Genomic DNA, 23871 nt, shown 5'->3' with positions numbered 1-23871 from the left:
CCAGGCACTGCTGCATATGTAAATGCCGTTTCAAGTTAAATGAGATAATTCTGCTAACTCTTTCTCTACCTATCCTTCCCATTTTGATTAGGCCTGACTCTTCTTGGCCAAAAGCTTACAAAAGCCATGAAAACCAGAAAGTAATCCAAACCTTTTCACTAAAGTTATCAAGAGAGTGAACTTCAATAACTTCCCATTTGAACAAAATAGCACTATAGGTCTATCTGTATATATATTGTATAATACTTTATGTAATATTTTGTGTAATTATGCTAGTATTATAGAGCAGTTATTTGATTTTTTTAGAATCTTTAAGTTTAAAAAATTAGCTAAAATTATGTATTTTAATATTTTAAAATATTCTAAAGTTATTAGCTGATGAAATCAATGAAATGTTTAAACACAGTACAAAAATAAATATGTCCTAGCGAAAGTGAAAATAAATGCCTTCTGATTTTTTTAAAAGATTACTTCCATCATCACAGAGTAGTTAATATTTTAGGGCAACATATTTTCTACTGTAAAAAAGTGCTATTTCTCTGTTGTAGTTGGAGGAATGAGAAGAGATAAACAGATATTTTTGTCAAACTCATCCTTCCGCTTTAACACTCAGTGGATCTTTTTGAATGGCCTTTTTATGCAACATTTGCTTGTTTTGTTTTTATTTTTTAAGAAAGCCTTGTAGATGTTTGCCTTATTTCATCTTTTACAGACCATTTCTCAAACAGCATTACTTAGGTGAATTTTAGTGTTATCATTTTAACTTTATAAGAAATTATTCTCTCAATGGAAGATGAGAGAATATTCCAATACCAATGTGGTATTGGAATAAAATAGGACACACAGATCTGTCCAGACTTGGTAACTTGTTTTCATGGAAATTGATTAGGTGAGTCCTTGATCTTGATGTTAAGAGGCATTCATTCAGAATTTTTAAAAGACCAAGATAATGGTATTATATCAACAAAGATACCAATATTATAATACTTAAATGCAATATAGTATATCTGAATACCACCATCGGTAGTGTGGTAAGCTCTGCCATGAGGCAGGACTGTATTTTTTTTCATACATTAAGAGCCACCGTGTAGACTACATGAAGGTCTGTGATTTCACAGTAATATAATTTCTTTAGAGTGACTTTGTCTACTTCCATAGGAAATGACTCAATAGATATCAAGAGACAAGAGATATTTGTGCTCAAATCACAGTATACATTAGAGTTCTTTTCATTTTCGAGCTAGTTCCATCCCTTTGTGATTTCATCCTTTGTCTTCTGTACATATTCCTCTCAAATCAAAAGATTCCCAGAACTTACCCCAGTGGAGCTACTTTGTTATACTTCCACTGACTTTTATGTACACCATTTGCCTGCGGCTGTTCTTATCTTACTAGTGGCAGGATGTGGATGCCTGATTGTCGCAAGTGATAGTGGTACCTAAGCACTCAGATGAAGGTGAATCCTATATTTTTGGATAAGCTGCAACTGTATTCTTGGCTCACTTAGATTTTGTGGCACCAACATATTAAGTGCTATATGGTGTCCTTCTCTTCATCTTGTCTCTCACAAGACTAAATATACAGATTTAATACATTTTATTTTTGTTCAAACTAATACACAGTCCCCATTAATATTCCTGTCTGACAGGACTAGCCAACTTTGCCCTGCCATTTACATCTGTATAAAAGGCCACATCTATATGCGCCATACCCTTTATCCTGATTAATACTTCCTACCATATACTTTAAATGCTGTTTTGTGATTTTAAAAAAACAGAAGTAGGTATTAGGCATATATTTTCACGTCTTTCTTTTTAGTTTAAAAACAATATTTGGGGATGGAGATGTATTTCTGAGAGGAATCAAAATAACTAAAAAATAAGGAGACAGAAATGGTCAACTCACATATAACTATTATGATAATTATCTTCCAGCTTGGGTTTTTAGAAAGCAGTGGCAGTAACTGCTTCAATTGAAAATGCTGTGTCCCCTGTGGAACTGCTAGAAGCACACACTTTGAGTTTATAGGAATAGAATGTGCTAAGTCTATATGTTTGGAGAGTGAGATTATTGTTTGAAAGATTGGTTTCTACTACTATATTGTTTTATATATCCTATTAAGAAGTCCATCCTCTGTTGCAGGGCAGTTTAACACAGTTTTATAAGGGAATTCATTAATGTTTATTGGAACCATTTATCTCCCCATGCATTAGTGGAGAAATTTTACTTTAATGTCCATGTCATTTTCTTACTTCTCTTCACAGTTTCCATAGTAATTTGCTCAATTTGGTATAATATTTTCACCATATAAAAGAGACCCTATATTTAAATCTCACAGGTGTGCACTAGTATTATGAGTGACTAGTGGAAGTAATACAAGGAAGTCTTGTTCATAAAATTCATCAGTGATTTTTCTTTCCTTGCAAATCTTCTCAATAAAGCTTTAATATAAGAACTATTAAAATCAGTTTCTTCTGAGTGATAATCCAAATAAGAATTTTGATTTATATAGTAGTAGTTAAATGAGTCTTTGCACCACTTCTGCTTACATGTGACCAAGAAATCCATAGACCTCTCTTCTCTAGAACCATTCCTTGTCTTATCGAAACTAAGTAATAAATGATGGGACCAAAGTTATTTGACCTTTTCATGCTACCTCCTTAAACCTGCTTACAGCAAAGAAAGACTTACCTGAACTCTTAGGTTAAGAAATCTGTTCAGCAGTTCTTTACTACGGTGTATACCATCTATGCCTAGGAGTTTTTTGTGAGTATAAGCAGCACACCCCACCTAAGTCAGATCACCCAAAACTTAGCTGGGATCAGAACCTCTGAAGGAAGGGTCCAGAATATATATCTTTAAAAAGATCTTCAGATAATTCTGAGATGTACCTCTGGGTAAACAATATGGCTCCAGGCTATATATATATTTTTTTTAATTTTATTTATTTATCAGAGAGAGAGAGAGAGAGAGAGCGAGCACAGGCAGACAGAATGGCAGACGGAGAAGCAGGCTCCCTGCTGAGCAAGGAGCCCGATGTGGGACTCGATCCCAGGACGCTGGGATCATGACCTGAGCCGAAGGCAGCTGCCCAACCAACTGAGCCACCCAGGCGTCCCTCCAGGCTATATTTTTAAAACAGACGATTCAGAAGGAGAGAAGAGCTTTGCACTTTTGCTTGTGTTTCACCTATCTTACTCAAACACTTCTTTTAAAGATTTGCTTATTTGTTTGAGAGAGCACAAGTGAGAGGGAGGGTGAAGGAGAGAGAACCACAAGCCGACTTGCTTGCTGACTGCATCACCCAGGCACCCCTAAAAACTATTTAAGTTTAAATTTTAGTAGTTAACATGCAATACAGTATTGTTTCGGAGAATATTGTTGAAGTCCTCATAACCCGTGAAGCATACCCGATTTTTTTTTTTTTAATTTTATTTATTTGACAGACTGAGATCACAACTAGGCAGAGAGACAGGCAGAGACAGAGAGAGGAGGAAGCAGGCTCCTCGCCGAGAGGAGAGCCCGATGCTGGGCTCGAACCCAGCACCCTGGGATCATGACCTGAGCTGAAGGCAGAAACTTTAACCCACTGAGCCACCCAGGGCCCCCCCCCCCGATTTTTTTTTTAAAGGTAAAAAATAACAAGGTGAATAGGTTAATATGGGTATGGAGTGCATTCCATAAGGTTTCATAAATTTGTCTAGAGGGGGTTTTTAGAATTGGCTCTAGGACTTCTCTACAGATGCTGCCTACAAGTTATAAACAAGCCGATTTTCCAGGAAAATACAGCTGGTTCCTGAAAATAAGACCTGGTAGAATGAATAATATTCTCAAGTTCCTTTAAGGCAGGGACTGAGTGATGTTCTTATTTATATTTTCAGAATCTACATAATAAATGACATATGGTAGGTGACCCTTGAATGTTTTCTGAATTGAATTCATTTCCTATGGAGATTCCAATAATGAGTTTCCTAGAAATAATACTCATTTTATGGGAATACTAACATTTTTAAAAGTCTAGCCAAAATAATGATACGTTAGAGAAGCAGACTAAAAATGTGTGGTACAGATGTAACTCTGCCTAGGTAAATTTTAGGCTTAACTCTGGTTCTTAAGCTTCTGCCCCCCACATTCCCACGATTCTGTTTGTGCCGTTTCTCTCGTAACTCTGTGTAGCGAGCCTACCATGGCTCTTTATAGGCCACTTCTGGGCACTTACTGATTTTAAATATGTTTCTAGAATTGAATGTTCTGCATATCTTTGAAATAATTTTCTTTAAATATTCTTCTAAGTGTGAATGTAATAAGACTCATCAGTAAGGCAAGGTATTAAATATTTCTGAAAGAGGAGATATTGCTCCTTTTTTTTTTTTTTTTTTAAATAGTAGATTTAAGATCGTAGATTTAAGATCCCGAGTGTGGGGTTAGGTTAACTGGGTGAGGGTATTAAGGAAGGCATATGAGAGGTGCCTGGGTGGTTAAGCGTCTGCTTTCAGCTCAGGTCATGATCCCAGAGTCTTGGGATTGAGCCCTGCATTGGGCTCCCTGTTCAGTGGAGAGCCTGCTTCTCCCTCTCCCTCAGCTGCTCCCCCTGCTTGTGCTTTCTTTCTCTGTCAAATAAATAAATAAGTTATATATATATATACATATATATATATAAAGGGCATGTGATGTGATGAACAACTGATAAATTATTGAACATCTGAAACTGATGATGTACTCTATCTCGGCTAATTGAATTTAAGTTTTGTTTTTTGTTTTTTGTTTTTTTTTTAAGGAAAAAAACAGATCCTTGTGCTGTAACAGAAAGCTAATTGGTTATTGGGGCAACTCTCCTCTTAAAATGTTGAAGAGCGTAACCAGGAAATACACATAGGTAGAACACTCCCAAGCCCTCCCAACCCCTTACTCAATGTGAAGGTGGACCAAAGAAGCAGGTTCAGAGTACCTGTAGCATGCTGGGTCTTCTTTAATGGCCAGATAGGTGAATGAAATACTTAACGTCAAGAACATAGAGCACAGCTGGAAAATCTCTTATGTGGAGGATAACCATTTAAAAATCTCAGTGATGTACCCATAGGACAAATAGATGATGTGAAAGATACTTTAGATACAGGGATATTGCATACCTTCGTAGAAAATTGGTAATCTCCAGCTGTATTCTGCATGGAAGCCTGAAGAATATATTAAGCTGAGGGACCAATTCGTGTATAAAGGGTCAATTAGAACACAGATAAAGAAAATAGTGTGGTCTCTATTAATTGAATTCCTACTCTTTATAGCAGGCCAGCAGTGATGAGACTTCTGTAGGGTTTTAGGATGAACAAAAAACCTTGTATGTATGTACAGACACACAAAGCCAAACTCTTTGTGCTCTTGTTTTTAACAAAGAAGTGGAAATTCCCTACATGTACAATATGTAGAGTATGAGTTACATGAGCCCTCCGTACAGAAGAACAAAGTCTAACCAGTAAAAATTATATTGACACAAAAAAAGTTTGTTATGTTAAAAACAGTATATTCAGAATAATTCTTTTTCTTTATAAAATGTGGGTAAAGTCTGGAAATATATAATACTAAAAATATTAGTAGTGCTTCTCTCTGGATAGTGAAAGAACTTTTTATTTTCCTCATTTTGGTTATTTGTTCCAGTAAACATATTTTTTACCCTTCTGGTTAGACAAAATGAAGACAAAACCTCTCTTCTTTTTCATATAAGGATCATGTATTATAATTTGACTCCCTTGTATTTCTTCCAAATCTACTTTCCTGTGAATACTTTGTTTTATATAAACCATATTATTCCCCATGACTCTTGCTTGTGAGGACCTTTCCTATCTTTATAGCATCTCATGAAGCATCCATCATTTAAAAAATACCCTCTGATGATGAGTATTCTTGAAATTTGGCCTGGTCTTTAAGACCTTCCTCATATCCCAAAGTCTTTATGAGTCCCCCTAATAGTACCCCTGTGGCAGCTATTATCTTATTTCCTCTTAATTCCAACTATTCTCACTACCACATTTATGTTGTACTTATATTTTGGTTTATTTACCAAATAAAGCCTCATTAATAAGAAGAATTTTATAATCTTCTGTCTGTTTTTGGTAGCCTTTTGCATGTGCTAGTGCTTCTGCCTGGAATTTCCTTTCTCATTTCCAAGATAGTCCTCTCTACACATTCTTCAGGATTTAGCTCAGTTGGCATTTATTCTAGGAAACCCTTCCTAACACACAACAGCATCCCAAGTGTATGTATTGGGCCCACAGTGCTTCTGTAGAACCTTGTGTGTGACTCTGTTGCTGCATTCAATACTTTGTATTGTAATGGAGTATATTTATCTGATTTTATTGGGAGTTCTTAAAGTGAGTGAATTTTATGTCAGTTTTCTTCATTGCTAATATAAACGGCCCAGGCTCAATAAACATGCTGGGTAAGGTTTGGGTTTTTGTTTCTGAACTCCCAGATGTTAAATCCTTGTAGGTTCACCTAGGTTCTATATAGCACCACTCAAATGTAAGTTCCCTGGAATGTTACATACACAAAGAAAACTCTAGAAGAAATAGTTCTGTTGTATGACATTTAGCAAGATCATTCAACATTACCCATAAGGTTTTTAGGCTCAGATCCCTATGTGGAAGGGAATCTTAACACTGGGGACCCAAGATACATTTGACTGTGTTGATTAGATAAATTACTTTTGTTCCTAAGGAGTTATTTTACATAGACTGTTGATGTTTCAGTGTGTTAGACCAGGGCCAGACTAGATGGATTTCTTGGCCCTCGTTGCGTTAAGTTCTACAGTTAGCTAGAGGAATAGTCTAAAATTTTCTTCACCTTATCCATCATACAGGGCACTGAAAGAATATTGCAGTGTTAAGTCAAGAAATACAGAAATAAGGGCATTTGACTTCTTTAAACTTCCCTCCTATCATATAAATTGTAAGCATTTTCCTTGTCATAGTGTGTTTTACCTCCATCATCCCAGTTATGCATGCCAAAAACTTAAGTCATCTTCACATCAGCCTCCAAAGCTTTGTGTTCAAAATACATCTTCAGTATTACTAATTCTCTCTACCTCTCTTGCTGCCTCTGTTGTCCAAAAGCACCACCATCTCTTGCTTATACCGCTCTGGTACCTTCTAATACTTTCACTGACCTCTGGTTTTACTTTCCTCTCTAATCCATTCCCCCCCGCTTTTTTTTTTTTTTAACTTGCCACATTGCTGGGTGCCTGGATGGCTTAAGTCAGTTGACCATCTGCCTTCTGCTCAGGTCACGATTTCAGAGTCCTGAGATCGAGCCCCGCATCCGGCTCCATGCCCAGCAGAGAGTCGGCTTCTCCCTCTCGTTTTCACCCTCCTCCCTCCTAGCGCTCTCTTTCTTTCTCTCTGTCTGACATAAATGAACACAATCTTCACCCCCCCTAGAAAAAACCTTGCCACATTGCTATTGTATTTAAAACATTTATTTACTTCCTTTTACCCTTAAAACTTTTTATTAGACTCAAAGGTCCTTTGATGTTGCCCCATCATCTCTTGCTGTATCTCTCCTCTTACACTATATTCCAGCCACACTGGTCTTTTTTCAGATCATCGTTCCATCAAGGAATGGGATGATTGACCTACCATCCTTCTGCTAAAAAGTCAATTTATCTCATATTCCATAATCTGAGTCGCCCCTCCCCCATTTTATTCCTAGCATGTATTGTTATAGTATTGTCACAGTTCATATGTGTGATTCTTTGATTAATTACATTCTCCATACTTTAAACTCCATGGGGTGAGAGATTGGCTTTGTTCACACTGGGGAGTCCCATTGTCTAGTCTAGTGCCTGGCACATAGTTAAATACTTAATTAAACTTTATTGGATGGATGTACTCCCATGCATATGTGTTGAAATTATAGTATTTCTTTTTGAATAATATTTCACTTTGAAAGGTTTTTTTTTTTTTTTTAATTAAATATTGAAAAGGGTAGCATTAGTCCTATTGTGTCAAGCCAGTTGATTTGGAAGGGCTCACCTAACCAATCCCAGTAACACTATAGAACATTTTAGTGTACTTTATTATTCTTTCTATCCATTAATTTTTGTTCCATTAAGTTATCATGTGCTTCTTATATGCTAATTGTTGAAGAAATAGCAACACAAGAAGGAGATAGTATTCCTACTTTTGAGATTCTTAGTCTAGCAGGGGATATGGGCTTGAAACAAATATAGTAGTAGTTAAGTCATAATTGTGGTAAAGTGCTATTAAAAAGAAAAAAATAAGTTACTTTAGAGCAGTGGTTCTCATTTCAGAGCGATTTTGCCCCCCAGGGGACATTTGACAAACTGAAGACATTTCTAGTTGTCACATCTGGAGGGACAGTACCACTTGCATCTAGAGGGAAGATGCCGGGTGCACGGGACCACTCCACACCAAGGAATCAGAATGATCTAAAATGTCAGTAGTGCCAAGAACCTGAGAAACTCTGCTCTAAAATTGGTGTAATTAGGAATACTTTCATAAGGAATTGGTATTTAAACAAAAAGACATATAGAAGTTCTTAGATGGGAGACTGAGAGTAGGTTGAATATATAGGCAGAGGGAAGAAAACGTGGAAAGATCTAAAGGTTGAAAGGGAAAAACCTCTTTTTTGTGTATTAGATAACCTGAAAAAGGAAGAAGAGAGCAAAGGATACAAAGTTATGTTGGAGAGAAAGGCAGAGGCCCACTTATATAAAGCATTTGGGGTTGTGGGTAAAACATCTAGTGGGACATTCAGAGTACATTGTTGCCTTGGTGTGTCTGAGCTCAGAGCCTAGATGATAGATAAAACTTTGAGAGTTCTTTGCAAGGATGGTATTTGAAGTTTTGAATTTATGTTAGTATTGGTTTTGTCAGGTTGTAATTGTTTTTCCTCTTACAACACTCAATTACCAGGGCAGGTTAGGAAAAAATAGGTCGGTCAGGTTCATTCAGGGTTAGGTTTGGTCAGGGAGGTGTGAAAAAGGATTTTGTGGCCAGAGAAATAGCTACTGTGTACTCTGTGGAAACTCAGACCAGGATTGTTATACAAACTAAATGTTCCTTTCTTTCTTTTCTTTCTCTCGTTCATTCGTTCTTTCTTTCTTTAACACTGATGATACTCCAAAATGAGATTTTTGGTATTTATCATGACAGAAAAATTTGCTATGAATTTCTAACCATAGACTATGAGAAAATGAATATTTTCTTCAGTAATTGACTACTCTTGAACCTGATTTTGAGGGGGGAGTTTAAATTCTGGGGTAGGTGTTATATGTTGAGTGATATATTAAATAAAAGTAAAATTGGTTACTCTCTAACTTTGAATTAGCATTAAATAACAGATTCATCTTAGATAGCTCTCTGTGATTTGTATTAGACGTACAACTGATTCTTTTCTTATGAAGCACAAGCAGGAGAACCAGAATATCTAGAGCAGCCGTCAAGAAGTGATTTCTCAAAGCACTTGAAAGAAGAAACTATTCGAATAATTACCAAGGCATCACATGAGCATGAAGATAAAAGTCCTGAAACAGTTTTGCAGTCGGTAAGAACTTTTCTTTGAGCTCTGGGAGCATAGCCATCTTCATGACATTTCCAGCAGTGTCTCGGAGAGCAGCCTGCATGGGAGTCAGGGGAGACAGGGCCAAGGGCAGAAACTAATGTTAACATGATCAAGGACAGTGCTGTTACCTAACCCTCGGGCTTTAGCTTCCTCAGCTTAAGTTTTTAATGCTGCCTTTTTTTTCCCCCTTCAAGGATATATTTATTTATTTTGAGAGGGAGTGCTTCAGTGCCCAAGCAGCATGGGGTGGGGTGGGGGACAGAGGGAAAGAGAGAGAATCCTCAATCAGACTCCCTGCTGGGCGCAGAGCCCCATTTAGGGGTCAGTCCCAGGATCCTGGGATCATGACCTGAGCCAAAATCAAGAGCTGGCCGCTGAACTGACTGAGGTGCCTAAAAATGCTTCTTTTTTCAAAAAAATTTCTCTATTCCTGTTAGGGACTGATGAAAAATCACAATCATAGTCTAAATTGATCATTTGATTTGGAACTTGAGAGAAGTATAGGCACCACTGCATGCCAGCAAGCTGTGTCACTAATACTATGATACTGCTTTTTATTGTATTTTAGCTTACTGCCCAGAGACTTTGAGGCTTATTTTTTTAAATTAAAATAATCATAATAAATATTCATTATGCTGTCAAAAAAAAAAAAGAGAAGTATAAAATTTAGCATTATTTCTCTTTTCCCCTCACTCCTTCCCTCTATCTTTAGTCTTACTACATTGGAGTAGTTGGGAATATTAGGTAATAATTTTCATTGTCCCATGGAATATGTTTAATAGTAAATACTGGAAGTTCTAGCTTCGAGTATTATTAGCAGGATAAATGTGATCTTGCAAAGTGGTTTATGTGTATTTCAGTAGTGTCCACACAGAATTGTCCTTATAACCTTCCTGTGTTGTAGCTCTTGAATTGTATGCTTTTATAGCAATACATTGAGTACATTGGTATTGTACTGTGTTTTCAGTGCATATGACCTGAGAGATGCTATTTCAAGAATTTCGTCTTACAAAAACATTCACTTGCTGTAGTCATTTTTTTTATTAGTAAGCACAAGCAGCTATAATGTAGGTTACTTGATAGCTAATTTTAGTATTTGAAGATTACCTACCTAGAGAACTAAAGGGAACAGGTCACACAATTTTTCTGTTTCTTCTTTTCTTAAGATTTTATTTATTTATTTGAGAGAAAGAGAGATTGAGAGAACAAGTGGGAGGAGGGGCAGACGGAGAAGCAGGCTCCTTGCGGTCTGGGAGCCTGATGTAGGACTTGATGCCAGGACCCTGGGATCATGACCTGTGCTAAAGGTGCTTAACTACTGAGCCACCCGGGTGCCCAGGACATACATGCAGTTTTCCAGCACAGTTTTCTACTTCGTGAACTTAATCTCAACAAAAACCTGCTAATTGCAATGAGGTCTTTAATGTGTTAATCATTTTTGATTAACAAAAATGTTCAATTAATGAGATATTCTGTTATGTTTTGATGAGTGAAATAATCAGAATTACTTTTTAAAGATTTTATTTATTTGACAGACAGAGATCACAAGTAGTCAGAGAGGCAGGCAGAAAGAGAGGAGGAAGCAGGCTCCCCGCTGAGCAGAGAGCCTGATGCAGGGCTCCATCCCAGGACCCTGGGATCACGACCTGAGCCGAAGGCAGAAGCATTAACCCACTGAGCCACCCAGGTGCCCCCAGAATTACTTTTTCATTTCACTTCCTATATGAAAAATTTTGATTATATCATTTTACTATAAAAATGTTTTAATATAGGTTTTTTTTTTATTCCAAATTTTGCAAATGTCCTGGAGATTATAAATGAGCTTGAGATGAACCCTTGCTAACTCTATTCTAAAGCATTCCTGGAAAATGCTTCTTGTAATATATCTGAGATGTCTAGCTTCTTGGGGAGTGGTAGAAGAAGAAAACTTAGGGAGCTAGAAAGGGCAGAGAAGTAGATGCAACTACTGGTCTAAAAATGTAATTGCTTGGCTTTTTGCTAATTAGGAATTTTATTTATAAATTCTGTGTTATGGTTAGTAAGTATCATCCTTTTAACTATAACCAGAAAGCCAAAGGTATTATTTAGCTTAATATAGAAACGTGATTTGTTTAGTTTGTCTAATCACATATAACATAAATTTGCAGAAACCAGCACTTAAATATATTTTATACTTAACATTTATATGTATAATATATATAATATACATAACTAATATATATAAAATATAATACGAATATCATAAGCCTATAATCTACTTCACCTTTACTCGAGAAAGGAGAATAACATTGAGAGAATATGATAGACAGCTAGCATAAATGTTTTTCCATTTGGTGCATCTTCTGGAGGAGCACCAACAATAGGCCCGAGTTGTTTGTATAAATGCTGTAACATGTCTACAAATATGTTAATTGTGGCTGTCTGAAGCAGCCTGTTCTTGGTCTCATGATTAGTTGCTTCAGATCATAATAATGACATACAGGTTTTTCTCACTTAAAAATATACCTTAGAAACAAAATTGTGTCTATGAAAGGAGTGTTCAGACTTTGGGATTAGATAGTCCTGGGTTTTTGAATATGGGTTTTGCTTCTCACTAGCTATGCAAACTTGAATAAGGTGCTTAATTTTTCTGAACACCAGTTTGCTTTTACATAAAATAGAGATCATTGTGGGATTAAATTTTTTTTTTTGAAGGTACCTAGCATTTAGTATAGGTACTAAGCAGTTGTTAGTTTCTTTTTGTTACTTAAATGCAAATCATTTTACAAATATACAATATATTAAGTTCCAACCTTAGCTTAAGAATTTCCCGGAAAGTATGGTCACAGAAACCATAGAGAAATAGTCTCTAAACATATACACAGCTTACTGTTTAGAAGGATCTGTTTAATTTTAAGTGAAATATTTTAAAATTTGAAAAAGACAAAAAGCATACTTGAAGAAAGAATCACATGTACTCCCACTGCTCAAAGCTCTAATCATGTAATATATTAGTTTTTTTAATTTTATTTTTATGTACAGTTTTGGGATTTTTTTATGTAGCTGAAGTACTACTGCATATACAGTTTTGTTTATGTATTGCCTTCTCTTCTTTAATCATTTAACATGTGACATAAACACTTCCCCATGTTGAAAATTCTCTGAAAAACTTTAATGGTTGAATGTTAATTCCATTGAGTGATTAAATTGTTATTTACCTCCCTCACTGTGTATTTGTTTCTACCTTTATATTATTATAAATAGGCCATTAGAAATGAAATATTCTCTATATTTCAGTTCATTTCTTTAGAATGGATTCCCCATAGTTGAATTACTGGGTTGAAAGGTAGGGGGCCGTTACTACAACATGGTTGTAGTTATATAGCTTTCTAGTCACTCTTTCATGAAAAACTGCTTCTTAAAGCAATCCACTTAATGGATTTCAGGCCATTAATAAAAATATTTGTATTTTAATTCTTTTGGGAATGTTTATTAACTGAAACACTAACTCCTTTCAAATTTAGCTTTTGTTGAGGTGTTTATGTAAAAGGGCCTGACAATATTAGAAAAAGATAAATACACCTGTACTTTCCTTTATTGAGTCCTCAAATTCTTTATATGGAAAATGTTTATGGTACCTAAGGATATCTAATTAGACTTGATGAATAATACAACAGGATTATTATATTCACCAAAGTTTCTTTGGTTTCTCAGTTTGCATCTATATAACTTACCAGTATTACGCTGTAGAAACTCTTCTGTGGTAACTGAAAATGTTTATAAAACATTATTTTTTCCTAAGTGCAACTTTTTTTTCCAAAACCCATATATTGTTTTATAAGGATCAATATACAAATACTGATCAGTTTCACAGTTGCTACTTGACTTAAATTTATATTCTCTCTTCTTAAGATAATACTGCTTTAGATTGATTTGATTGTGAGAAGTGAGAAGAGAAAGTCTAGACAGCTCTCCTAATTTACCTGATCAAATTTCACTGTTGTGGTTAGAGACCCAGCATAATTATTCTTCTTTCATAAGCATATCTCTCTAGGTATGTATGCTAGTCATATTGGGTTATTCTATTCAAATAAAAACACTTTAAAGTAGTATATTATTATTATAATACTGGTAATACTTGTCATTATAGAAAACTATTATATATGAAGTATTGGATTAGCTTATCTCTCGTGATCACAACAACTATGCAGGTTGGTTATTTCCTCTTCAAAAGTTGAGGACTCAAAATAAGGAAACCTTTTCTAAATATGTTATGCTTAAAAGTAGCATTTCTTTTAGAAGGGGCAGTGTCAGTCTTGGCCATTAGTTTTGCTTTATTGTTTAAACTCTTTCTGCATATATACTTCTGGAAAGTCATAAAATGACTCTCTAGAATTTACTTATATTTCAAATGAAATCAAGCCTTTTTAATTGCTTTTATTACAATTTTGTTTATATCAAAACTAAAGTTTATCTTTTGCTTCAGAAAACTAAATGTGCAAACTGAAATTACTTAAGCAAGCTGCTTTCAAGCACCTTAAGTACTTGGGAAATTTGTTTATAGGTATATAGTGAATATTTCTAATTATAAATTTATTCAGTAACATAAGATCTTTTTGAAATCTGGACATTGTTTTTGGATGAACCGTATTAGTATCTTTGAGTGGACTTTTTTGGATTTTATACTATCTTCTACTCTATTAGTGCGGAATTTGTTACCAAAGAAAAGGATGAAAAGAAAAAAATCTGATTGAATTGTTAAAAAGAGATGTCACTCCCAGCATTTTTCAGAAGCAAGAATTCATCAGACATACATATAAATACATCGTACAGTGCATCATACAAGACTCTTATAGGCTACACAGAGTGAGCTAAACACAATAGACTGTGGATATAAATTGGATATAGTATTAATTCTTAGGAAGGATAGAAAAGTAAAACCATAAAAAGAAAACCTACAAACTCTCATGGGTTCAGAGGAGGTCATGTCTTGTTTTGATGGAGTTGTCAAGAAAGGATTTATAGAATTACTAGAATTAAAAAAAAATAAAAACCTTAGCTGTAATTTACAGACAGCAGTAGGAAATATAACTACCACTATTTATTATTTTTAAGGATTTGGTATCCAAAATGCTTTGTAGAAAAAAAAAATTTTAGTGGTTGAGTTGTAAAAGGAAAGTTATATATCTTATGTTACTATTTAAGGCATTCACTTCTAATGTTGGTTTCGGGTGGTTTCATCTCATACTAAGCAAGTATAGGTATTTTTTAAAAACTCAGGAATCTCTGCCCTTTTTACTTGATATTCCATTGTTCTTTTTTCTAATGTTCCTACTAATAATTTTTTTTCTGCAGAAACCTGAAAATACCACAAGCCAACCACCTTCTAACCAGCAAGTTGTAGAGGTGGCGATTCCCCATGTAGGGAAATTCATGATTGAGTCAAAGGAGGGGGGTTATGATGACGAGGTACCTTTATTGTAGACCTCTGCACTGTTCCTGCTTTCCTGTGCCTGTTTAATACACGTACTTTGGGCCTGCATGCACCTTCACATTTATGTGTATTGCTGCATAACATACAGCTTGGCCACCCATGGTCTGAAATTACCTTACCAACTGCTTACAGAACTTTGAATTTCAAATGAAAATTTAAGTAGAAAGCTTATGGAATTTGTCAAAAGAATAATTTAATGTTTCTAGAGTTAATTCTTTTATGTAGACATATGATCAGTTTTTTCTAGGTTGATAGATTACAATAAGGTTTGTTTAGTTAAGTAGCAAAAACTTTAAACATTTAAAAATAATTTCCTGTTTTACTTGAATTCTGTATTATTATAATTCGCCTACTATTTCCTGCCAAAAAGTCGTACAGCCTGATTGCAGATAGATGGTGGGTATTTTTGCTTCTGCAACCTCCATGTGAATGTGAATGGAGCGATTCATTATTATCGAATGCCTTCCAGTGCTTTATACACTGGTCTTGAGAATCCAGATGAAAATGTGCTATTGTTCTTGTCCCATCAGATCCCCCCCTTTTTCTCACTTTTTTCTTAAGACTCTTATATTTGATCTTTCCTATATTTGAGGCCAGGGCCAGTAAAGCTGTTTCTGAATAGTATGGAAGACCTTGAATTCTATCATTTGTTAGTTTTTACTGGCATGGATGCCACCCTGAACACGCCCGATCTCGTCTGATCTCGGAAGCTAAGCAGGGTCGGGCCTGGTTAGTACTTGGATGGGAGAATTTAATATATATCAAATAGTTTTTCTAAGCAACTTTATTTCAGACTTACTTTGAAGTTACAGTTAAGCGATTATGTAAGAGTTAATCATTGAAACCAGCAGTGTCACAAAGACATGAAGATTACTGTGCCAGTGTAAGAAAGCAATGGCCGTAAGGAGAATAAAGAGCTGGTTTATGAGATAGAAACTGGTCAGATGAATTTTCTGAAGCAGATATTAGGTATATTGTGACTCAGTGTATAATCAAAATTTGGGTGATAGTTTCAGTGAATCAGAGGTGTTGGATGCAATCTCTTGATTGCTCTAATACCAAGCTTCAGAGTACTCTGAGTTGTTTCATTTTGCAGATATTTTAGAATGTGAACCGCTAAGAGTGATGAGCTATTTCAGAAACAAAGACATGCTTAAGTATGTAATACTTAATAGCAGTACATTGTTCCAGTTAACTGTTTCATTACCATGTTGCTGCTTGAAAATTACGGAAACTGCCATGTTTTTAGTAAAAACGTTAATTTATTGACCAAGTACCTGAGTGCTTGTTTTGGGGTAAGCCTTGTGGTATTTTAAAATTTAGAATTTTGATTAATCATTTAATGCTGCCTTTTGTGTAAGTGCTTATGCTGTTGGCAGAGATGCATTTTGTTTTGTTTTTGAAACTGGAGTGTCCGTTTAACCGTGCATGTACCTGGGAACTTGAAGTCGCGTGGATACAGGGCTGCAGCTCACAGGTGTTCAGGTCATGCTGTGTGTAAGGGCGCCCAGCCAGCAGGGCAAAGTGGAGGTGAAATTGAGCTCCTGTTGAGCTCCTCAAACCTTAAAGAGGCACTTTTTTTAAATAAAAAGAGTGTTGCTTGTTCTAGGTGGTTCTCAGAGAGCAACACTTTTTGATTGTTTGTCAAGAAGGAGGTGACTTTTTGGAATTCTTCAGTTCAGAAGAGGGTGGTTGCCTTTTTGCGGTTTGCACAAAGGTACCATCTAGAGCTAGCTGTGGCCCTGTACGGATGACTTTGAAAGATGCTTGTATGTATATTGAACCACATCTGCCGTAAAATAGGCAATGGTTAGTTTATAAGTAGTGAAAAACAAAGGACTTTTAGCTTGCATGTCAAGATGTTATTTTGGTTTTTGATACTTTTTTATGTTAACCATTCAAAAACTCTCACTTTGAATTCCTGTGGCAGATCATGATGACACCGAGCATGCAAGGTATTATCATGGCGATAGGTAAATCCCGGAGTGTGTATGACAGGTGTGGCCCTGAAGCAGGGTTCTTTAAGGTACAATTAACATTTTCATTTAATTTTTTAATGTTTTTAAATGAAATTCTTAAAATATTTTATTTCCTTGAATTACATTTTGTTTCCTATATAATTTCTCTTTTCCTGTCTTAGCCATGGCCACCTGATGTTCTAAGGGTTTCTTTTATGCATGAATCTAAGAGTAATTTTTTTTGTTTTGTTTTGGTAACCCAGATAATTCAACAAAAAACAAAGCATTTTACCTGAGTTACCCTAATAGTTCACCTTTGGGTTGTTAGCAGAAATTTGAATTGTGTTTTTATTTGAAGGGAATAAAAGGTATTGATGAGTGAAAATAGAAATGGAGTAATTGCTTCTGGTATAGTTTGTTTTCTTCTCATTGGTAATACTATTTGTCAGTATTACAATATATATATATACATAATTTTTTTGGAATTTATTTATTTGTTTGACAGAGAGATAGAGAGCACAAGTAGGCAGAGTGGCAGGCGGAGGGAGCGGGAGAAGCAGGCTTTCTGCTGAGCAGGGAGCCCAATGAGTCGCTTGATCCCAGGACTCTGGGATCATGACCTGAGCTGAAGGCAGCCACTTAACCTACTGAGCGACCAGGCACCCAGTATTACTATATATATATATATATATAGTATATATATATTTCACCATCATTTGATTTTAAACTGCTTTCTTCACTTGGTTGTTTCAAAAATGATTTGTTCATTTATTTTTATGTTTCTTACTCATTTAACGTTTTGTCCTGAATTTTTAATATCCTAGTCATTTCAAGAAATGTGAGATCATCAAGCAATTGCATTATTCTATGACCAAATCTCTTCCCCTCTAATGATGTAAAAATATTGCGGTTTGGAAGCAAACTTTCAAGAAAGAATTCTTGAGACGTCTTCGTGCAGAAAGGTGGTTTTATTAAAGCACAGGGACAGGACCTGGGGACAGGAAGAGCTGTACTGGGGTTATGAGGGGTGGCTGATTATATACTTTCAAATTGGGAAGGAGTTAGGGATAGCATAAATCTCTAAGGAATTTAGAAGCAAGGTTTCCAGGACTTTGAGGGGCTAGCTGTTGTGAGAAAAGGTCATTTATCATCATCTAGTTAAGACCTTAGTCATGAGACCCTTCAGATGAGTATTAGTGGGCTGTAGGCTTAGAGGATGATTGCTGACATATATCTTGGTGGGGGGGGGGTGGGGGTTAGAGATGAAGTTTCCAAAGGGATTTTTATATATTAAAGGAGACTTATAGGATCCTGGAGATCAGGCTAATGTGAAGATAAGGTTGCCTTCACCCTTAGCAGGGTGTTAACATCAAGGCGGTTGAGTTCTAAAGGAAGGTCACAAGCTCCTTATCTCAAGGACTTGTCAATGAGTGGGCTTTAAGTTGTAGGGAAATTTAATTTTTTTTTCTTTTGCTTTTATTCTGCACGTCATCTTATCCCGATCTTTACAATATTTTAATTATAATATATTGATCTTACATTACCAAAAACTTCAAGTTGTTTTCACTTCACTTTTTTTCCCTAAAAAAACCAAAAAGGCTTTACTGAGATACAGTTCACTATAGTAAACTGTATGCTTCCTTTCTTGACCTTAAAAATCTCAAACTTTCCCTTAATTTTCTATACCCTGCCTTCATCCAACTCAGTCTTCAAAAAGCTGCTTATTTTCATTATTTCTTTAATTCTTTAGTACTTGGGGTACTTTAGGGCTTGTGCTTTGTAGCCTTATAATAGTAAATACTTTTGAACTTGTTAGAGTGGCTGGCCATCTTGGTGTGCCCAAGACTGAGGAGTTTTCTGGAATATAGGATTTTAAGTGTTAAACAAACAGATCCCATGATGAGTTATCACCCTATTAAGTAAGAAAGGTTTAAAAACTGCTGTTATTGGAAAAAAAAAAAAAACACGAAACTTTGTTTAAAAAGGGTATGTGCTTTGGTGAGTGATGTGAAGTATGTAAACCTGGCGATTCACAGACCTGTACCCCTGGGGATAAAAATATGTTTATAAAAAATAAAAAATTAAAAAAAAAAACCTCAGTTTTTCCAGGTGGCCTATATTTTCTTTTCTTAAAATACACTGAATGTATGTCTTCTGAAGTTTCATGCATTTCTTGTGGGGAAAGTATCTGTCATTTAGAGTAACACTGTCATGTTTTTTTTTCCAAGTTGGATATCTTTATGTTGAATTGGGAATTCCACATTTTTTAGATTGATACCTGCTTATATTGTAAAGAGCCAGCTAATGAGATACATCACAAACAACAGTACACCCCCCCCACCTCTGCTGTGGTAACAGTTTCCGGTTATTTTATCTAATCCTCTTGGCATGAATTCCATATCTTTAAGTCAACACAGAATGCTTAAGCTTTTGTGATTCTTGGTTTACACATTTCCTGTTGAATTCCCTACTCAGGAATATGAACAATGAGCTCTCCTTCTCCTGTGCTACCCTACCCCGTAGTTCCCACCCTTCCATCTTTCCGTCTGTCTGCGCGCGCGTGCGCGCGCGCACACACACACACACACACACAGACGTGTAAAATTTGTCATTTGGATTAAAACGGAATTCTCAGTTTGTATTATTATTTCTTTATTATTATTATTTTAAGATTTTATTTATTTATTTGACAGAGCTCACAAGTAGGCAGAGAGGCAGGCAGAGAGAGAGAGAGGGGGAAGCAGGCTCCCTGCTGAGCAGAGAGCCGCATGCAGGGCTCGATCCCAGGATCCTGGGATCATGATCTGGGCCGAAGGCAGAGGCTTAACCCACTGAGCCACCCAGGCGCCCCTGTATTTTTATTTCTATGTATGCTCCTCAGGATTGAGCTGAATCATAAACATTACTTTGACCTTTTTCCCCCCTCAGCTTTCGTTTTCCTTGGAGTTGTTTTATTTTTTGGTTTCCTTAGTTTTCTATATGTATTACTGATGTGCTTCTAAAGTCAGTTTAGAGAGTTTAAAAGATTTAAACAAAGACTTTGTTTAAATCTCTCACATTCTGTTGTCAGTTTTAAATCTCCCACATTCTGGTGTCAGTTTTACCTTCTTGGGGAAATTTATTTTGGAATAGATCTCTTCTGGAATACACATCTTCTGTAAGTCTGTTATTCCAGAGCTTTGTAACCTGTTTCAGTCTGCACTGATTTTCTTTTCTTTTCAAAAAATTATTTATTTATTTACTTATTTGTCAGAGAGAGAGAGAGAGAGAGACCGTCCACAGGCAGACAGAGGCAGAGAGAGAAGCAGGCTCCCCACCGAGGAGCCCAATGTGGGACTCGATCCCAGAACCCTGGGATCATGACCTGAGCTGAAGGCAGTGGCTTAACCAACTGAGCCACCCAGGCGTCCCTGCACTGATTTTCTTTTACCCCCAGTGTATAACTAATATCTTGGGATCTTTCTTCACCATTACCTAGGATGTCCTTTGTGACTTGTCTTTTATATATTTTCCATTTTTCATCTCTTTTTTCTTTTTCAGTTTACCCTCTGATTTTGAGGCAGCAGCAAATCTCTGAAGCTTATATCCATGTATATTTATTTTTACCTATCTGTAATTGAGAGGTGTGTGTGTGTGTGTATGTATTTGTATATGTATATGTGTATATATGTGTATAGGTATATATGTATATATATGCACACATACATATACACACATATAAAATCTTATGTAAATATCAGTTTATCATTAATGTGTTTTCTGGTATAGGTAAATGATTAGCATTTGGAAAATTCTAGCTGATAATACATAATTTTAAAAAATATGTAATTTAGGGCGCCTGGGTGGCTCATTGGGTTAAGCCACTGCCTTCGGCTCAGGTCATGATCTCAGGGTCCTGGGATCGAGGCCCGCATCGGGCTCTCTGCTCAGCAGGGAGCCTGCTTCCTCCTCTCTCTCTCTGCCTGCCTCTCGGCCTGCTTGTGATCTCTCTCTGTCAAATAAATAAATAAAATCTTTAAAAAAAAAATATGTAATTTAAAAAATATTTAAAAATTTAAAAATGGCAGTAATAGGTACACAATGCAATCATTCAGTAATATATAGGTGTCTAAATTAAAACTAATAATGGCAGTCTCTGCCACTGCTGTGTAACCACTGTGATCACTGTGTAACCTTTCTGATTTCTTACTTTTGTTTATGCAATCATGCGTATATAGGGAATTTTTTTTTCATTTTTACATTTTACTATTTATATTATTTTGTAACATATCACTCATAAATATATTGAGGGCATTCTTAAAATAAAGGCAGTGTATCTACCACATTATCTTTTCTTCCTGCATTTCGTATTCTACAGTATAGATGTGTATTTTCATTTATTATATATTACCCTCTTTTTTAAAAAAGATTTTATTTATTTATTTGACACAGAGAGAAAGGCAATGAGAGAGGGAACAGAAGCAAGGGGAGTGGGGGAGGGAGAAGCAGGCTTCCCACTGAGCAAGGAGCCTGATGTGGGCCTTGATTCAGGACCACAACTAGAGCCAAAGGCAGAGAGAGGCTTAACGACTGAGCCACCCAGATGCCCCTATAGTACACTCTTTATGGACAAATGCACTGTTTTTTCCCATCTGCCATTTCTGTTTGAGTTGGTTTATTGTACCTTTATTTCATAAAGAAGTTTTAAAAACACTGCTTTCAAATCTTTCTCTCCTTTCTGGGTTCTGGAGTTTCATTGCTATATAAAAAGTCTTCTTTGATCCAAGGTATTATAAGTTTTCTGTAGTAGTTTCTTAAAGCACTTTTCTTAGTAAATTTTTATTTTTATGAATTCAAATGTACACACTATTTACTCAGCATTTTATTTGGGTTTTCTACATTCTCTATTAATAAAAATTTACCGTATTTTTCTTTTTTTCTGCTATCTTCATCAGGTTTTATCTTATACTTTTGTTAGCTTTAGTAAGTGAATTTGAAAGCTTTTTTTTTTTTTTTTAATACAGTGGTGTAGTTTACATAGGAATTGTCTATTCCATAAAAGTAAGTTAGAACTTATAAAACCATATGAGCCTAGGCCTCTTTTTTGGTTATAGATTTTTTTGATAATTTTTTTCTTGGTGGTGGTTGTTCCTTCTGCAGTGATTGGCCTATTTTTTTGTTTTTTTTGGCAATTGATTTTAATCATTGTCAACATTCAGAATATATATACAAAACATAGTAACTAACATGATAGCTGCTTCTGTCTTACTATTTCCCTAAATTAGACATAGTATATTGATAATTTTTATTTTCAGTATTTATGTACTGAAAATATATGTACAAAATATATGTACTGAAAATATTATGTACAAAATATATGTAAAACACAGGAACTAACATATGATAGCTGTTTCTCTTACTGTTTCCCTAAATTAGATATAGTATATTTATGATTTTTATTTTTAATATTTATGTTTTTATACATAATTATATGTAATTATAGTATAATATGATATAGATACATCTATATCTCTTCTGTCCCATTACCAAAAAATATCTTTAGTGGTTTATTTTGTATTAGCTTTTTGGTTATAAGAAGTTTTTCAACTCTCTGCCTGTTTCTAAAAATGGACTTCCATATATTATGGTTGGATCAGTTTTTAAAATGTTATATGTTTGCTGGTGGTAAACCATGTGATGAATGTTGGTTTTTACAATAAAAATAAAAATTGGAGAATGAAACTTATATCTGGGTAGGTGGACTTGCTGAGATTTAACCTCTTTATTAGGGAGAGCGTCAACTCACTCTCAGATACAACAGTAACCACAGGCCCTCACACATGGGAGTCTGCTCCCTATAAACACACAGTATGAGTGTTAATAGGCAGGCAGAGCTGGAAGAATAAGCGAGGAAAGATGCTTACCTGCGTTCTTTTCCCAGTTGATGATGTTATGGTCAGTTTCCACTGTTAACAGAGAATTCCCAAATTCTCGTGGTTTAAAGAGAGAGGCTTTTGTCATGTAAAGATGAAATTTAGAGAAAGGCAGTATAAGACTGCTATGACGAGCAAATATAAAAGCCAGAAGGAAAGTATTTGCAAAGTACTTGTTACTTGTATGTTTATGCACAGTGGTGGCAGTGGGAGGGTCATACCATAATTATAATCATGGGATTTGTATACTTTATTTACTCTGAAAGACATTAAAATGTTTTTGTGTGTTTTTTTGTTTGTTTGTTTGCTTTTGTTTTTGTTTGGGAGGGGAGGGGCCTATACCTATTAAAGTGTCCTTAGGATTTTAATGAAGTATGAACACTTCTGTATTCATGAGACTTCTTCTTGGTCGTCCAGCAGTTGTTCCTAGTTGACATAACTTTTTTGGACTTTTAAAATGCCTTAAAAAAAAAAAGATTTTATTTATTTGACACAGAGAGAAAGATCACAAGTAGGCAGAGAGTCAGGCAGAGAGAGGGGGAAGCAGGCTCCCCGCTGGGCAGAGAGCCTGATGTGGGGCTCAATCCCAGGACCCTGGGATCATGACCTGAGCCAAAGGCAGAGGCTTAACCCACTGAGTCACCCAGGTGCTCCTAAAATGCCTATTTTTATTACGCTTTTGTTTATTCAAAAGTTGTAAAAGTATATTTATGACAGCATAAAACATGCCAAACAGTACAGCCCATGAGTGAACAGCTCCATCAGTGACCAGCGTGAACATGTCCGTGTAACTCCCAGTCGGGCCTGGAACATACGGTACTTCAGAAGCTATGCTTGTTTCTCCTTCCTGTCACTTACTGCATTCTTCCACCACCCCAAAGAAGACATTCACTGGACCTCTAACAACATAAGAAAGTGTTCTTATATTTTATACACTTGGAATCTTTCACTA

At 35.7% G+C, this 23871-nt stretch overlaps 1 protein-coding gene across 3 annotated transcripts in view; it reads left to right on the top strand.

The window, feature by feature from the left end:
- Positions 1 to 23871, top strand: part of USP25 (ubiquitin specific peptidase 25) — a 134875-nt gene that overhangs the window by 93572 nt on the left and 17432 nt on the right. Inside the window, exons 18-20 of one of the 3 annotated variants that reach the window (XM_044251101.1) lie at positions 9419 to 9558; positions 14911 to 15024; positions 16980 to 17075. In XM_044251101.1, the coding sequence (XP_044107036.1) occupies positions 9419 to 9558; positions 14911 to 15024; positions 16980 to 17075 (350 nt within the window). The remainder of the gene's footprint in view (positions 1 to 9418; positions 9559 to 14910; positions 15025 to 16979; positions 17076 to 23871) is intronic. The other 2 variants (XM_044251102.1, XM_044251103.1) reach the window with 2 other exon arrangements.

This window comes from Neovison vison, chromosome 6, assembly GCF_020171115.1.
Source record: "Neovison vison isolate M4711 chromosome 6, ASM_NN_V1, whole genome shotgun sequence".
Taxonomy (NCBI): domain Eukaryota; kingdom Metazoa; phylum Chordata; class Mammalia; order Carnivora; family Mustelidae; genus Neogale; species Neogale vison.
Note: the sequence above shows the minus strand (reverse complement) of the source record. Positions and strands in the feature narration are given on the sequence as shown.